The 16,805-nt window shown below is 54.6% G+C and overlaps 1 protein-coding gene and 1 long non-coding RNA gene across 17 annotated transcripts in view; both read left to right on the forward strand.

Moving 5' to 3' along the window:
- MBNL1 (muscleblind like splicing regulator 1) overlaps positions 1–16,805 on the forward strand; it is an 86,666-nt gene that overhangs the window by 10,864 nt on the left and 58,997 nt on the right. For 12 of the 16 annotated variants that reach the window (XM_082056267.1, XM_082056254.1, XM_082056265.1 and 9 more), the window contains exon 2: positions 15,211–16,143. The exons of 3 other annotated variants lie outside the window; for them this stretch is intronic. In XM_082056267.1, coding sequence (XP_081912393.1) covers positions 15,970–16,143 — 174 coding nt within the window. In that variant the 5' untranslated portion in view covers positions 15,211–15,969. Of the gene's footprint in view, positions 1–15,004; positions 15,132–15,210; positions 16,144–16,805 lie in introns of those variants that run through there. One more of the 16 variants, XM_082056264.1, reaches the window with a different exon arrangement.
- On the forward strand, positions 8,643–9,318 carry LOC309441155. The gene is made up of 2 exons (XR_014184320.1): positions 8,643–8,699; positions 8,895–9,318. It is a non-coding gene; the product is annotated as an uncharacterized lncRNA (long non-coding RNA).

Here is a 16,805-nt window from a genome sequence, read left to right on the forward strand (position 1 = left end):
CATGACAAATACCACACGCTGACGAGCATTTGAAAGTAGCAGGTGCTGCTGCTTTCTTCTAAAACCTGTGTGCGTGGAGGTTTCTGGTGCTCGCCCAGTTTGCGTGTCTCAGGAGCCCTGCAAGCGCTGCTTTCCACAATGTCCTGAGCAGGGGAGATACTACTAAAGAAGGCACTTTCCTCTCTGTTTTTGTTTCCTTTAAGTGTGTTTTATTCTGCTGCTTCAGGTTTAATGCAGAGGTGGTAACGACCCAGCAATGGCTGTAATTAGGAGGACGAGCCTTAGCACCTCTCCATGTCCAGAAGTGATTGGACATCATTTGTCTCACACGTGTTGGATTATAAAAGGCGCCTTGCAGTAACTATTCATTATCCTTAAAGGCTTAATATGTGTTTTCCTTTGCGTTATACACATTTTAAATGCAAACGCTGTGGAGAGGTGATTTTGCTGATAACAAAGGTCAGCTCATTAAGATAAAACTGTGAAAAAAGTTCTATTCCCTTCTGTTGTAATAGTTTTATGATTTTTGTCCATGCTGAGGATGACTTCTGTAACCTGAATACTTACAAAAGGATTCCTGCAGCTGCTTCTGTCCAGAAGGAATTCTACTGTGGTTTTATTTGGTATATTTTTATATACAAAATGGGGATGTGTTGGAGTGGGGACAGGGGTGGGTGCTGTGCGGGGACAGGGGACAGGGGTGGGTGCTGTGCGGAGCCAGGGGGGTTACCTATGATTATTACTTTTTTATTTTATTAACAATTATAGATTGTAAACTTAGTTTCCCAAGTAATGCATCAAAGTAAACAACATTTCCTTCCTACTACCCCCAAATGATTTACCGAAAGGATGAACGAGTGGTTTTTTATTGCTGTCCTCGGTGACATTTGGAGTCTGTTCTGCCATGAGCATGTGCAATTGTAATTCCCATTAGTGTCAATGAGAGTTCGCAGCAATTAAACCAGCAAAGAGAAGGGACCATTAAAACCGTATCACAGTTGTGATGAAACTTGAATACATCACAAGATGAAAAGCACACGCTAATATGAAAAGCTGGGAGGTGCAGGCTTGGAGCCCGGGTCCTGGCGGGGCTGTCGCAGCGAGCAGCCCGTGTCACCCTTCCCGTTGTGCCTTCAGCAGCGGGTGCGCGTCCATTTGGAGAGTGCAGCTGGTGACACGTTGTGTCCGCTGTTCTGGGCGTTCAGGACCAGTTCTCCTGCTCGGAGGCTGATGGGGAGCTCCTCCCAGCACCCATGGGTGCAGCAGGGGCGCGGTGCCCACGGTGCTGAGCTGGTGACGGTGGGTGAGGGTTGGTTGTGCTGGGCTCAGGATGGCACCCAGTGTCAGAGAAGAGCTTTTCCTCTGCCATCAGTCCTTTTTTAAAATGTCTGCAACTGTCAGGTGAAATAGTTTCAAATTATGTACATATGCTGCACTGTTATAAAAGAATATTTTTATCCAAAATATTTTAATTTGAGGTAGCTGAGAGAACTTGGTTTTGAATGTATCATAACAAAAAAGGTCCAAGTGTGCAGTAGATATAATCCGTTAGCCCTCCCTAAAGTCTAACTTAAATTCTCACTAAGTGCAGCTTGAATTTTTAATGGCATAATTGCTATTTGGTAGTAATTAGAAATATCAGCAGCAGCTTATAAGGTAAAGTGTCACGAGGATGTTAAATATTGTGCCTGGAGTTCGGTTTCGTTGGAATCTGCAGCTTGCAAAGGAAAAGGCAGGAGGCCAGGACTGCGTGAACCACGACTGGCTGGGACTTTGTGTAGCCAGGTGATGGTTTCCATAAGCCAAGTGCATAACCAGCGCTAGCCCAGGGCAGGGGCACGGGCCATGCTGGCCCCGCTGCTGCTCAGCCCCGCGTCCGTCAGTCCTTCTGCAGCCCCACGTCCGTCAGTCCTTCTGCAACCCCGCGTCCGTCAGTCCTTCTGCAGCCCCGCGTCCGTCAGTCCTTCTGCAGCCCCGCGTCCGTCAGTCCTTCTGCAGCCCCACGTCCATCTGTCCTTCTGCAGCCCCACGTCCATCTGTCCTTCTGCAGCCCCGCGTCCGTCAGTCCTTCTGCAGCCCCACGTCCGTCAGTCCTTCTGCAGCCCCGCGTCCGTCAGTCCTTCTGCAGCCCCGCGTCCGTCAGTCCTTCTGCAGCCCCACGTCCATCTGTCCTTCTGCAGCCCCACGTCCATCTGTCCTTCTGCAGCCCCACGTCCATCTGTCCTTCTGCAGCCCCACGTCCATCTGTCCTTCTGCAGCCCCACGTCCATCTGTCCTTCTGCAGCCCCGCGTCCGTCAGTCCTTCTGCAGCCCTGGGAGCTGCCGCTGGCTGCTGGTGAGAGTTCTGGGACAGAAACAACTTGCAGCCCAGTTTGAGCACTAGCAGAGCTGTGCAACTGCCTGCGTTGCACTTTGCAGCTTGTGCTTCTGGCAAATACGCCAAATACTCGTTTTCACAGAAAATTATTTTGGGATGTAAACATGCAAGCTGTATGTCGGTGGCTCAGTTGGAGTGGATTTCAGCACAATGAGAAGAAGGAAGTGCTGGGTGGGTTAAAGTATCTCCAGTCATTTGACACTTGGAGCAGTGAGCTTCCCCGGAGCTCTGCAGCGCCCGCCCGGCTGTGTTTGACTCACTTTATCAGTTCTTTGTTGGAGTTTGCAGGTGGCAGTTTACGCTCCCGCGTATAGTCCGGGCTCTTGCTGAACCCTGCTGCCCGCCCGGGGGGGCTGCTCGCGGGAAAGGAGCCTTTTCGTTCGACATTCTTGTCATCAATGTCACGTTCAGGGCTGGTCCTTACAAACGTGTGTCAGTCTTGCTTGCAGTGGCACAGAAAAAAATTAACAGAGCATGCACCGAATTTTCCCCTTATCTCCCTATACCACATTTTATGTATCTTGTAGTGAGTTGTTTTGTTTCTACGGTTTCAGACTTCGTGTTTCAGAAGATTAATAGACTTAGCAGCCCTGTTTGCTAAGCTTAGTGATGATAACAATGTAATAAGTCATGAGACAGTCGCAGATCATCTGGCAAGGCAAAATATGCCTTGGGCTCGAACTTGGAGCAGCTATTATTTGGAGAGAAAAGTAGAATGTCAAAAGCATTATAAATAACGTGTCCTGACTTGGGTGGCTGGAAGTTCAAGTTCACTTGAAGAAGCCTGCATGGGAGGCTTGCTCGACAGCATCCGCGTTCACGCTTTATACGTGCCCGCGGTAGAGACAGGATTTGTAGGGTTGTGGTGTGGGGCTGGGGGGGCCGGGGTGCCCGTGGCAGCGGCGCAGGAGCGGGGAGCAGCTCCGCACGTCCCTGCTGTGCCGCTGGATCTGGCCGCCAGCAGTGAGTAAGGGCTCGGGAACCCGGAGCATGCTCGGGCGCTGGGCCCAATCCTGCTTCCAGAGAACTTAATGGGAATTTTTCCTTCTAAAAAAGGGAGAGCGGGCAGAGCTGGTCAGCTGGGCTCTGCCAGGCCCCCGGTGCTCCTCTCGGGAGTCCTTTAACTGCGCCTCTGCTGTTGCGGTGACACCTACCCGCTGTTCTCGGAGATAAGCTTTTCTTTCACATGTAAGTAAATTGCTGTAGAGGAAGGTGGAGTTTGCTGTGTCGATTTGGTCTGGCTGAACCCGAAGCCTGGAGGCTCTGAGCGTGCTGCTCGGGAGCTGGCTCAGCCGCGCTCGTGTCAGGTTTTCCGAGCAGGTTGCCAGGCTGGCGGCGGCGGTGGCCGGGCCTGGGTTCGCCGTGGCCAGCACGCGTGTCCGTGTGCGCAGGCGCCCGGAGCCGCCGCGCCATCTGCCCCGCTCTGCTGGGGGAGGCGCAGCGGGACGGCGGCTGGGACGGGCGCTGCGAACCGCCGGCCCTTCCTCCTCCTCCTCCTCGCCCGTCCCCGGGGTCGGTGCTCACTGTCCCAGCTGACACCGGCTATTTTGGTGTTGCTTGTGCCATTTGGTTTCCATGGCAGAAAGGTCGTGCCGGCTGCGCAGACTGATAAACACAGCATGATTTACTTGTGAGAAATAAACCCTACTGTTTGTTCTCTGACACTCTGTGGCTGGGGAATAAAAAAGTGCCGAACAAAAAATGTTTCTTCCAGTGTTGGGAAGACTTTGTTAGAGCTTGGGCAGCAGTTCCGACTTCACGTGGTCACCTTTGGTTGTCAGCGGCATCCTTTCCATGTGTGATGTTATACGGGAATCCTGCGGTGCTCGATACGTAGGCAGAACTTGGGCTGCCTTTGATAGTTCTTTCAGAAGCAGTGCAACATCAAAGGTAGCGAGTCCGTGGAAGCGCTAATGTAATTATGTGCTTTCCAGCTTTTTGATGTATAATAGTTAAAAGTGTTGTGGGAGTGCAGGCACTTACTGCTATGACTGAGCTTTGAAAGCTGCTTAGAAGAGAGTCCCTGGGAAAATATCTTGCTGCTTATCAGCGTTTGATGGAGCTCCTGGATTTATGTGGAAATATACTCCATAAATAAATCTTTAATGACGTGATTTTTTTTGGTGGAAGTAGACACAACTCTGGTCAGTTCTTCTAATTAAACACAGCTAATGGTGGGAACTAAAATACACAAATTTGAACTTGTTCCACTCATTCTTCTGCATGACTGACAAAACGATTGCTTTGCGTTTGGTTGGTTTGTTTTCTACAACTTCTAAGCATCCTGTCTTTACTCAGCATTTTTATAAAAACTGCTTTTTCTTAAATCTTTTCAGAAATTCTTTTCCAAATGGTCCGTGTTTTTGTATAAGACTAGACAGTTAAACTTCCCTATTAGGTATTTTTAAATGGCTTTTAGAGGTAGGAGTGCAAATACAAGTAAAACTGTAATCTCTTGAGCCTTTCCCAGCTTCCTTCGCTGTCTTGTTCCACTCGGGTGGGTTGCGCAGGGACGTTAGTGGAAGAGGGGACGCGTGGAGGAGAACTCGAGGATGGAGAGGAGAGGACCCTCCCCGTGGGAGACCCTTTGGGAAGCGGTAAAGCCGGCGATGGGCTCTCAGACTCGATTGGTTTTGCTGTCATCAGAAGAATTATTTCTCTCTTACGTTAGTGCGTAACAGTTACCTCTGGTACCTCGGGTGGTGACGGAGCAGAGAGAGTGGAAAACCCTGTTCTTCAGGAGTTAGATTCTTACATAAGTAATAAAAATAAATTAACTTAAACTCATTGTATTTTTTTAAAAGTTATAAAAGTTTTTACTGTCCTGGAAGGATACAACTTATAAGTATGAACTAAATGTAAGGCCAGAATGTATTAAAACACAGAAAATACTGTACTTTGGGGTTTGGATTCTTTGAGAAACAGAAAGCTTTGAACTGGAGCGCAGGTGACTTTGTCTCCTCTCTTGCAGCAGATGCTGGAGCAGTTTTGCAGCCCTGTGGCTGCCTTGCTCTTCAGGCCAGCAGGAGTGGGGCCGTCGTCCCTGCGCGGAGCCGGCGATGCTGGCGCTGCCTCACTGCTCTGCTCGGGGTGTCCCGGCGCAGTGCTGCTGGGGGATTGTGGAGGTGCTGTCCTGGGCGCTGCTCCGCAGAGCCGGCGATGCTGGCGCTGCCTCACTGCTCTGCTCGGGGTGTCCCGGCGCAGTGCTGCTGGGGGATTGTGGAGGTGCTGTCCTGGGCACTGCTCTGCAGAGCTGGCAGTGCTGGCGCTGCCTCACTGCTCTGCTCGGGGTGTCCCGGCGCGGTGCTGCTGGGGGATTGTGGAGGTGTCCTGGGTGCTGCTCTGCAGAGCTGGCAGTGCCAGCGCTGCCTCACTGCTCTGCTCGGGGTGTCCCGGCGCGGTGCTGCTGGGGGATTGTGGAGGTGCTGTCCTGGGTGCTGCTCCGCAGAGCCGGTGATGCTGGCGCTGCCTCACTGCTCTGCTCGGGGTGTCCCGGTGCGGTGCTGCCGCGGCTGATGGGACCGGGGGCATTGTGGAGGTGCTGTCCTGGGCGCTGCTCCGCGGTGCCGGTGCCATCTCGGCGCTGCTGTGGGCCTGGCCGGGTGTGCTGCCCTCCTTCAGTCCCTACCACATCGGCCACCCCCTTTTCACCCATTCCCACATAATTTTCTTGTCCTTGGAGAGCAGCATGTGATTGTCACAGCATTGCCACAGCTCGCTATGACTGAGCTGAAGTGACCAGGCCATCGAAACCCAAGTTCTGAGTTGCCGCCGGAAGCAGAGCTCTGTGTAACGTGTTCCTCATGGTGTGTGTTCGTGTCCCTTTTTGTTTGCCCTCGACTCGGATGCAGGATGAGCAGGCCCGTGTGGCAGGCGGCTCGTGGGGAGGTGTCCCTCGCTGAACGTTGCTGCAGCCGCCGCGTCCCCCGGCCGGTCCCCGGTGGTGGCCGGCACTCTGCGGGTGGGACAGCGCACCGCTCCGGAGCACCCGACAGCAGCAGCCTCTTGTGGTGCTGGTAGTTAAGTTCAGATTTAATCTCGGTGATTAATTTTAAGTGTGCAAGGACGTGCAGGCTCCTAATTCGTCATTATTCACATAACAAAGTGACCATCATGCGAGTGGGCAAGAACTTGGAAAGGTAGTTTGGTGATGGGGCAGGTCAGCAAAGCTGAGTGGAGGAGCTTGTTAGCAGGAGCAAGTGCTATTAGTAATAAATGGATAAGGTTAGTACTGACCGTGTATGTGCCGGGATCCATCGGGCGCTCACCAGAGTGCTCTCACAAGCCTCGTGTTACCCGCGGCTGGGACCCAATTGGAGGAAGGAGAAAGCCACCCTGTGCAACCAGGGCCATGGGGCCAGTGCTTTGGAAGGGGAAGTGAAAGGCGATAGAGCTGACTGTAAAAAGTGGGAGCCTTTCTAGAGGTAATGTGAGGTGCGGGCGTGTTTTCCCTGGCTGTGCAGGGGACAGCCGAGCTGCAGGAGTGAGGCTGTGGCTGCTGCAGGGAGGGAAAGGGAGCTCCCGGTCACCGCCTCTCCCGGTCACTGCTCCTCCCCGAGCCCAGCGTTCCCGGTCACCGCTCCTCCCCGAGCCCAGCGCTCCCGGTCACCGCTCCTCCCGGTCACCGCTCCTCCCCGAGCCCGTGGCGTCAGCTGCGCTCCATGTCAGAGGGCAGCTGGTGCTTCCCTGCTGAGTCACGGACAGCGCTTCTTCCTGTAGTAGTTGCTATTCTTGTTGTCACGTCTTATATGTTGAGATATCTATATATATCTAACATGTTATGTATATACACACGCACAGTTAGAAACCCCCTGCCAGCACAGGAGTGTTTTGCAGTGATGTGTACTCTCCTTTTTGCCACTGGTACACGCACCTCCCGGTTTGGAGTCTCAGCTGTGGGACGTGCCCTGAGGTTTGGCGGGTGGCCGTGTCCTTGAGGAAACCACCAGAAGCTGCTGCAGACGAGCAGCACCCAGCCTGCTCCCACCGGCACAGGCAGCAGCACGTCCCGTAAAGTCACAGGCGTGCACGGTGCAGGGGACAGGAGGAAGCGTTTTCCATGTGAAATGTGCTTCTCTGGTGACAGGGACAGCGGGGGCCGGCGGGTGGCCCTGGTGTGGTGCCGCTGCCGGGGTCACCTCGCGCTGTTCCTGCGCTGCTTGGGCTGCGTGTTTGCAGTTCATCACACAGCGTGGCCTTAATGCGCAAGAGTCTGAATAATAAAGAGTTTTTTACTCTTTGGAAGAGCGCATAGTTATTTTGTTATGGGCTCTTAAATGTCTTTGTATAGAAATCCAATGTTTAAAATTAATATTAATTGTAACAGGCATATAAGACTGATTATACTTACAGAGCTTTTAGTTGGTTTGATTCAGTTGTTTGGTTTTCTTAAAAAAAAACCAAACCCAGTTCTTGGAGTTTTAAGTGAGATCACTAGATTATTGTTATTTTTAGAGATAAACAACTTCTTTTTAGATGCATGGGAAATGTCACTTCTTTTACGGTTGAAATTCCCTTATGCCAGGATAATATAGAACTTCTAGTTCTAAAATATATTATGTAAACATTATGGTAAATGGATTATGGGATGGATGTGTTTTTGGTGCCAGAAACAATACTCGCCACTTCAGTGGTGAGGATGGATGTGTGAATGCTTTGTGGTGTGTAAATGAAGGGCAGGGCGGTGGGACGCAGGGCAGTGGGACACAGAATGGTCCCTGCGCCGTCCCTGCGCCGTCCCTGCGCCGTCCCTGCGCCGTCCCTGCGCCGCGCCGTCCCTGCGCCGCGCCGTCCCTACGCCGCGCCGTCCCTGCGCCGTCCCTGCGCCGCGCCGTCCCTGCGCCGCGCCGTCCCTGCGCCGCGCCGTCCCTGCGCCGTCCCTGCGCCGCGCCGTCCCTGCGCCGTCCCTGCGCCGTCCCTGCGCCGTCCCTGCGCCGTCCCTGCGCCGCGCCGTCCCTGCGCCGCGCCGTCCCTGCGCCGTCCCTGCGCCGCGCTGCTCGCAGGGCAGAGCAGCGGCCAGGCCGCGTGTTTCCTCGGCGGGCACACACTGACCTTTCCCTGCCTCGGTTATAAATACACAGCCAGCTGATGCCGTCAGATCATGCGGATCCTGCACGGCTGTGCAGTCCCAGATTTTGTAAAGGAGACTGACACATACCATACGCTCTAAAACCCAAAAATGTCAACAGACATTTTTCTTGATTTTTCAAGGGTTTTTCTTAATTACAGTAACGGTGGTTACTTTGTAACTGCCTTTTAAAGGAGAGAGGGTTTGTGGATTTTGCAGTATAGCTTTCTGAGTTGCGAGCAGCGTTACTCTAAGGTAAAGCAGGACGGGATTGGCTGTGGGGTCTGTGCGGCAGTGCTGTGACACCGCTGTTGGGACTCGGTTTGCTCAGGGACGTACGTCTTGCAGCCGATCCCAAGGAGATCTCGTTTCTGCACAGTGTGGGAATGTGTGTGCGGTTGGGGACACGCACTTTATGACTTGTTGCCTCTTTTTTCATTATTTCTCCAGTTTTTGTGAAGCAAGTGCACTTGGCTGTGTTAAATTCAGCTGTAATGTCACAGTTCGGTGTTTCTGCTAAAGCGGTTTCAGAAGCTGTGAAATACACTGAAGATAAAGCTGCGTATGCTGCGGACCTGCCTGGGAAGCCCCTGCCGTCAGCGGGAGCGCCCTTAGAGCACAGCCAGGGGTACTACTGCTGCTGAAACTATGTGTATTATGCAAAATATTTGGGTCACAGAAGTAGCGTTGGCAGGTTTTTTACAAACGTGGTGTGGGACGTGCTCGGTTTGGTGCTGGCAGTGCTGATGTGCCGTGCGGGTGTCCGGCTGCGGGGCCGGGGCTGTGACACCCCTCCATGGTGCGGGGTCCGTGTTCCCGTGCGGGTGTCCCTGGTACCCAGGTGGGGCTGTGACACCCCTCCATGGTGCGGGGTCCGGTGTTCCCGTGCGGGTGTCCCTGGTACCCAGGTGGGGCTGTGACACCCCTCCATGGTGCGGGGTCCATGTTCCCGTGCGGGTGTCCCTGGTACCCAGGTGGGGCTGTGACACCCCTCCATGGTGCGGGGTCCGGTGTTCCCGTGCGGGTGTCCCTGGTACCCAGGTGGGGCTGTGACACCCCTCCATGGTGCGGGGTCCATGTTCCCGTGCGGGTGTCCCTGGTACCCAGGTGGGGCTGTGACACCCCTCCATGGCGCGGGGTCTGTGTTCCCGTGCGGGTGTCCCTGGTACCCAGGTGGGGCTGTGACACCCCTCCTTGGTGCGGGGTCTGTGTTCCCGTGCGGGTGTCCCTGGTACCCAGGTGGGGCTGTGACACCCCTCCATGGTGCGGGGTCCATGTTCCCATGTGGGTGTCCCTGGTACCCAGGTGGGGCTGTGACACCCCTCCATGGTGCGGGGTCCATGTTCCCATGTGGGTGTCCCTGGTACCCAGGTGGGGCTGTGACACCCCTCCGTGGCGTGGGGTCGGGTGTTCCCGTTTAGAGGGGGCCGCTCCGTGCCGCTGCCTTTGTGCTGCTTTCCCCCAGCAGCTGTACAGACTGGGGGGGGTCTGCTTGCCGTGCTGTCGTACTGGTGCAGCGGGTGCAATTCCTGCAGAGCTAGAGTATAAGAGCAATTTGGTTTGTTCGGCAGTAGTTTACTAAAGAATGTTTTTCTTTAATCAATCCTTCACTGTTATGTGGCCAAGATGTTAATTAGCTCATTGTTTCTGCTTAATTTTGTGACAGCGCTCTAATTATATCCCTCAATTGTGCCATGAAGTAATTGCCGTGTCTTTTCCAAATTTTATGTTGAGCTATGTTGTTGGTAAACTTAGAATTTGGCAGAGGTGTTTGACAATCCTGTAGGGCAGTCAGTCATTGCTGTATTTCTTTATTTACAAGACAGGCGTTTGGCAATTTTGAACTTTGAGACTGTACTGTCAGTGTAAATAGAATATTGATTTTATTCCATTTCCTGTCTCATTAGAGTCATTGTCATGAGGATGAATTCGCGTTGTGTAATTATCTGGTCTTGCTGACAGTTCTCATGTCACCGAGACTATTTTTTCCAGCTTCTCCTTTCTCTGAGCATACGAATAGTGTTCTGCACTGCCGCGTTCTCCTTTGGCGTTGTGCTTTTTGCCTGTCCGGCTTCTTCATCGCTTTCATTGACGCAGCTCAGCAGACAACGGAGTCATCTTACCCTCTTAAGGAGTGACTTCTCAGTGTTATTTCTCTCTTTTGTCTTTTCTGATAATGATTTTTTAATTTGTTTTCAATATTTTAGCTTCATTTCCCTCCTATTCCCACTAATCAGTGAAGTCAAGGTGATGAATTTGCGAAACCTATGTTGCAACGTTCCCAAAACAAGAGCAAATACTTGCAAATTTCAAAAGGTTAACTTCAAAAACCAGCTGTGGATTAAGAACAGCCCTCAGTACTGAGCGGCCTACTGGGTAGAGCCTGGAAACTGTCAGCCCCCAATACATTGTAATTGAACTGAAAAGGAAAAGAAAATCACCTCCATCCTTTCTGTCCTCTCCCTGTGGTTCCTCTGTCTGCATTTGTTGCTTATCAGACATCCCTGCATCTGCTGGGGCTGTTTGCAGCCAGGGAGACCCGGCAGCGTTTGACGCTTACTGGGGACTCCTTAGTGACTTAGGGACTCACAGGAGAACTTCAAAGTGAGAGGAGAATAGTTTATGCAGCTAAAATATAATTCTGTGCCAACGTCTTCCTTTATTTAGTGGAGATATTGAAGATAGACCTCTGCTCTGAAGTCAGGCTTTATTTTTGCTAGAAGGCTATTTTTAAAGCTGACATTTCTGGCTCTGTTTTCAGGTAGATAACACGTTCTGACAAAACAATTTTTCTCTAAGTGGCTGTGCAGACAAAACGTACATGTCTGCATCCAGCACGTCTTCACGTTCAGGCATCATAGCTCCCCGCTCGTGCTTCCCGTAGCCAGCAGCCCTTGGAACGGCGGGTTAGCGCAGCCGGGTTAGCGCGGCAGACACGGCGCTGGCCTCAGGCGAGCGGGTTTCACTGCGGGGGGGGGCTGGGCCCACTCTAAATAGAAAACCTATTACAACACTGGGAATAAAACGTAGTTTTGTGAGTTCTACCAGCAAGGTGACTCCTTTCACTACATGTGAGCACAGAAGACGGCTGTCATCTCTTTTCAGCTTGCATGTTGCCTTCACGCTATCTTTCTTTCCTCATTAGGGGCAACTACTCTTGTAATGAAAGTGAAATTAAATATCTTGTTTTGAAAATGTGGCCTTTAACTTGCTTTGGCTTCAGCACGTAAAATGTATCACTTGCTGCTCTAACTCTTCTTGCTGTTTGGAAAAATCGATGTTTGGTATGGATTGTATACCCAGCTGATGAACAGGAGAAAATCCCTGTTCCACAGGTTCGTTGTCGAGCTCTCACTGCCTGTGTGGGCACCCCCTGTCCGGGGGGCACACGGGAGTGGACGCTCACAACAGAACAACACTCGGCAGGTGGTGTTTGGTGCAGGAGCGATGCGGGCGGCAGCGGGGCCGCGTCAGGTGTCTGGAGGGCAGGGTGAGTCCCGGCACAGCGTGGCTGCAGGCCGGGTGCTGGGCTCTCCGAGGTGAAGGGATGGCCCGTGGCAGGGGCGGGTGGCACCTTGGGCTCCTGCGTCGTGTTCCGCGCTCTCTGGGCGCTCCCCCGCGCGGCTGGTGGCGTTGGCGTGGCAGGGAGAGCCGCGCTGGCTTCTTCCCTCACAGAACAGGTTTTCCAGATGCACGTATCCGCTGTGTGCCCAGGTGCTGACCAGCAGTGGCCGCTGGCGCGGGACGACCCCGACTCCTGAGTGTGTGGTAATTGAAGCCTGTGAACACCTGTGTTTTCCCAGAAGACACCTACCTAGGTGTGAACTTGTGTGATTATGCCCAGTTGTTTATCTCCTGCTGGAAGAGATGAGAAGCGTCCTGGCAAACAACCCCTGATACCTGTTATAATCTTATTAGCTGTATTAGGTGTACTTTACTTCTGTAGTTTGCTGTTCTGATCACTTAGTCCGTGGAAAAAGACGCCTTGTAGATTTTCCTTGTCTGTTGGTTCACATCCGTGCTGACCGGCACCACTTTGCAAGACGTGTCTCTGCTGACAGCGGCAGTGATGCTGCTCTGGGGGGTGGTGGTGGGACATACGAAGATTAGGGAGCAGTGTCTTTAGAAAGATGTGCTGGGAACAACCTTCTCCCTAAAGGCAGGTGGGCAGGACGGTGCCGGGGTTGCGGTGCTGGCAGTTCCCACGGCTGGTGTCACCCCAGGCTCCGGTGTTGTCCTGCAGCATGTGGCACGCGGGGGGTGCCCTCTGCTCCAGGCTGCTCTTCCCACATCTCCAGCCTGGGACACGAATTACCGTGTATTACAGTTATATTTACACATGGCAAAGTCGGGCATATGGAACTTGTCTCCGAGAAGCGCTCGTTCACCTCCGCATCTGAGGGGCAAGGTTTACCCGCTCGGTTCTACATGTTGAACATCTGTGTGGGTTTTTTTTAAGTGAATGGTGTTTATCACGGAGCTGGTGGCTCACCTGCAGTGTGTCACAGGGAGGGAACACACGGTTCTGGGGGATCGTGGTCGCCTGGCAGGGCTGTCACCCGTGTGCAGGGTGTGATCTCCTGCGGTCCTGGGTGGGAGCAGAGCAGGGCAGGTTCGCAGTGCCCGCGACGGCTGTGTGTGTGCGAGTGACCGGCTGTGTGTGTGTGTGCGAGTGACCGGCTGTGTGTGTGTGTGCGAGTGACCGGCTGTGTGTGTGTGTGTGTGCGAGTGACCGGCTGTGTGTGTGTGTGTGTGCGAGTGACCGGCTGTGTGTGTGTGTGTGTGCGAGTGACCGGCTGTGTGTGTGTGTGTGCGCGAGTGACCGGCTGTGTGTGTGTGTGTGCGAGTGACCGGCTGTGTGTGTGTGTGCGCGAGTGACCGGCTGTGTGTGTGTGCGAGTGACCGGCTGTGTGTGTGTGTGTGCGAGTGACCGGCTGTGTGTGTGCGTGTGCGAGTGACCGGCTGTGTGTGTGCGTGTGCGAGTGACCGGCTGTGTGTGTGTGTGTGTGTGTGCGTGCGAGTGACCGGCTCTGTGTGTGTGTGTGCGTGCGAGTGACCGGCTGTGTGTGTGTGTGTGCGAGTGACCGGCTGTGTGTGTGTGTGTGCGAGTGACCGGCTGTGTGTGTGTGTGTGTGCGTGAGTGACCGGCTGTGTGTGTGTGCGTGAGTGACCAGCTGTGTGTGTGTGTGCGAGTGACCAGCTGTGTGTGTGTGTGCGAGTGACCGGCTGTGTGTGTGTGCGTGCGAGTGACCGGCTATGTGTGTGTGCGTGCGAGTGACCGGCTGTGTGTGTGTGTGCGAGTGACCGGCTGTGTGTGTGTGTGTGCGAGTGACCTGCTGTGTGTGTGTGTGCGTGCGAGTGACCGGCTGTGTGTGTGTGTGCGCGAGTGACCGGCTGTGTGTGTGTGTGTGCGAGTGACCTGCTGTGTGTGTGTGTGCGTGCGAGTGACCGGCTGTGTGTGTGCGTGCGAGTGACCGGCTGTGTGTGTGTGTGCGTGCGAGTGACCGGCTGTGTGTGTGTGTGCGTGCGAGTGACCTGCTGTGTGTGTGTGTGCGTGCGAGTGACCGGCTGTGTGTGTGTGTGTGTGCGAGTGACCTGCTGTGTGTGTGCGAGTGACCGGCTGTGTGTGTGTGTGTGTGTGTGTGTGTGTGCGCGAGTGACCTGCTGTGTGTGTGTGCGCGAGTGACCTGCTGTGTGTGTGTGCGCGAGTGACCTGCTGTGTGTGTGTGTGCGAGTGACCTGCTGTGTGTGTGTGTGTGTGCGAGTGACCGGCTGTGTGTGTGTGTGTGTGCGAGTGACCGGCTGTGTGTGTGTGTGCGTGAGTGACCGGCTGTGTGTGCGTGAGTGACCGGCTGTGTGTGTGTGTGCGTGAGTGACCGGCTGTGTGTGCGTGAGTGACCGGCTGTGTGTGTGTGCGTGACCGGCTGTGTGTGTGTATGTGCGTGAGTGACCGGCTGTGCACGGCCGCTGGCCGGTCCGGTGAGTAACCGCTGCTGTGGTCTGTCCGTGGGCAGGTCCCGGGGAGCGGGGCCGGTCCCGGCCGTGCCGCTGCCTGACCCGGCCGGAACAGCCGCAGCGCCGGAACGGGCTCCCGGCCGGGCGGCGTTCCGCTTCCGTGCGGGGAGCCCGGACCGGGGGTCCCCGCGTTCCGCTTCCGTGGGGGGTGCCCGTACCGGGGACCCCCGCGTTCCGCTTCCGTGGGGGAAGCCCGTACCGGGGACCCCCGCGTTCCGCTTCCGTGGGGGGAGCCCGGACCGGGGGTCCCCGCGTTCCGCTTCCGTGGGGGGTGCCCGTACCGAGGACCCCCGCGTTCCGCTTCCGTGCGGGGAGCCCGGCCCGGGGGGGTTGGCGGGGCGGGGCGGCGGCGGCGCGCAGCGAGCGGGCGGGTCAGCGGACGGTACCATTCCCGCGTGGGCGCTCCGGCGCCGCCATGGCCCGTCCCCCCCGCCGCACGCCGGGCAGCGGCCGGGCCCACGCGCCGGTCCTGCGGCGGCCGTGCCAGCCCCGCCGGGCGCTCGGGGCAGCGCAGCCAGCGGCTGACAGGCGCGACCTTTCATAAGACGGCCCCCGCCATTGGCTTGCTGCCCGGAGTATCGCTGCAAGGCTCCCTGCGATTGGCTCGCTCCCGATCATGCTGGCTCGGCACGGGGCCGCGGCCCCTCTCCCCGCAGCCCGGCGGCGGCTGGCGTGAGTGCCCGGCGCGGCGGCGGCTCCGCGGGGCTCCCGGGCCGCCCGCTCCATTGTAACGTGTCTCTTCTCTCTGCAGGTTGGTACTCAGAAGTGCCTTTCCTGACGTCTCTGCTGCTTGGGACCGCTTCTAGAGCAGCCGCTGCTTTTTGCCTTGCTTGCTGCCAGCTAGACTGCGACGACAGCATCCGCCGCCACCTCTAGCCAGACACCCGCTGCACCCAACCGGGAGAAGGGCGCTGCCGGCCTCGCGTAGCTGCTTTACTGTACAATAAAAGTGTGCTGAGAAGGTCAGATACCTGCTGCCCGAAAATCAAGGAGAGGAGGAAAAAAAAAATCCAGTCTCGATTGTTGCTCTAAACTGCTGCATCTGTCTATGCCAAACTAATCGATACCGATTGCACCACAAAACCCCGTTGCAAATTCAGCTGCCTGGAGATTACCTTTCAGACAACTTTACAGAAAGCAGCTCGGAAATCCCGTGCCAGAGGGTCTGCCACGTTTTCATGGTTGCGTTGTGGGCTCCGGCGGGCGCTCAGGATGGGTTGCTGAGCCCACAGGGCTAGTCCGGGCCACACCGTTACCGTTCACCGTACTGGTAACCCTGGCCGTGCTCTAAGTACGAGACCTCTGTCGATTAACAGTGTCACTCTCTGAACTCAGGCTGGCACATCTTTTCCTTGAGGTTGCAGCCACCCAGTTTTACACGTACTTTTAAAATAGGGAGCGGGGGAAAAGAAGTATTCTGGAGGTGGCACTTCCATCATTTCCAGTTTATCAGTTCAGCTACTTATTTGTCCGTTTTATTGGAAATTTTAACTACCTGTAAAATCTAAAGATGGCTGTTAGTGTCACGCCGATTCGGGACACAAAATGGCTAACGCTGGAAGTGTGTAGGGAATTCCAAAGGGGGACTTGCTCACGACCAGACACGGAATGTAAATTTGCACACCCATCGAAAAGCTGCCAAGTTGAGAACGGACGCGTAATCGCCTGCTTTGATTCATTGAAAGTGAGTAAATGTTATATTATTTTCAAGGATATACAGTTAATGACAGACGCAGCTGTAGCCAGAGAAACCCTGGGATCCGAAAGGGAGCGAGTGCTGGCTGCCTGCGGTGGGATGTTTTGCTGCTTGTATTTCATTGATGCTTGTTGGTTTGTGTTGCTGTTTTCCTCAGGGGAAGGGGAAGGACAGGGGAAATGAAGGGAAAATAAGCTTGGCAGGGCTCAGATCCTCCGGTATGGCTACAGTGACTCGTTCTTTGCCTCTAAGTTATTCTCTGCCTGTAGCTGCCATAAAGGGCACTTCTCGCAGAAACAGCAAAGTCACTGTAAGGATTCTTTGTTTTTAATAGCACCGACCACGTAAGCAATATGATGATTAGTTTCCATCTCATAACGAGCAGCGGGCTGTTGGTGTCTCTGGACAGCTGATGGTGAATCCTAGAAGAGTGTTTTCCTCCCTGGGTTATTTGGGTGTCTGTGAGCACCCTGCTTGGGTTTCTGTGTTGGGACTGCGGGGGCGATCCTGTCGCTTTGACACATGGGCAGCGCGAGCAGGGCCCGGTGCTCTGCCCGTGAGGCAGGGCTCTCGCACATGGCCTCACCGGGGCTTCCAGGAGCCATATCCAAGTAAGGCACTGGAAGTGTGTAGCTGCTCTCTTACTGTAG

Source organism: Streptopelia decaocto, assembly GCF_964273445.1.
Source record: "Streptopelia decaocto genome assembly, chromosome: 6".
NCBI classification, from domain to species: Eukaryota; Metazoa; Chordata; class Aves; order Columbiformes; family Columbidae; genus Streptopelia; species Streptopelia decaocto.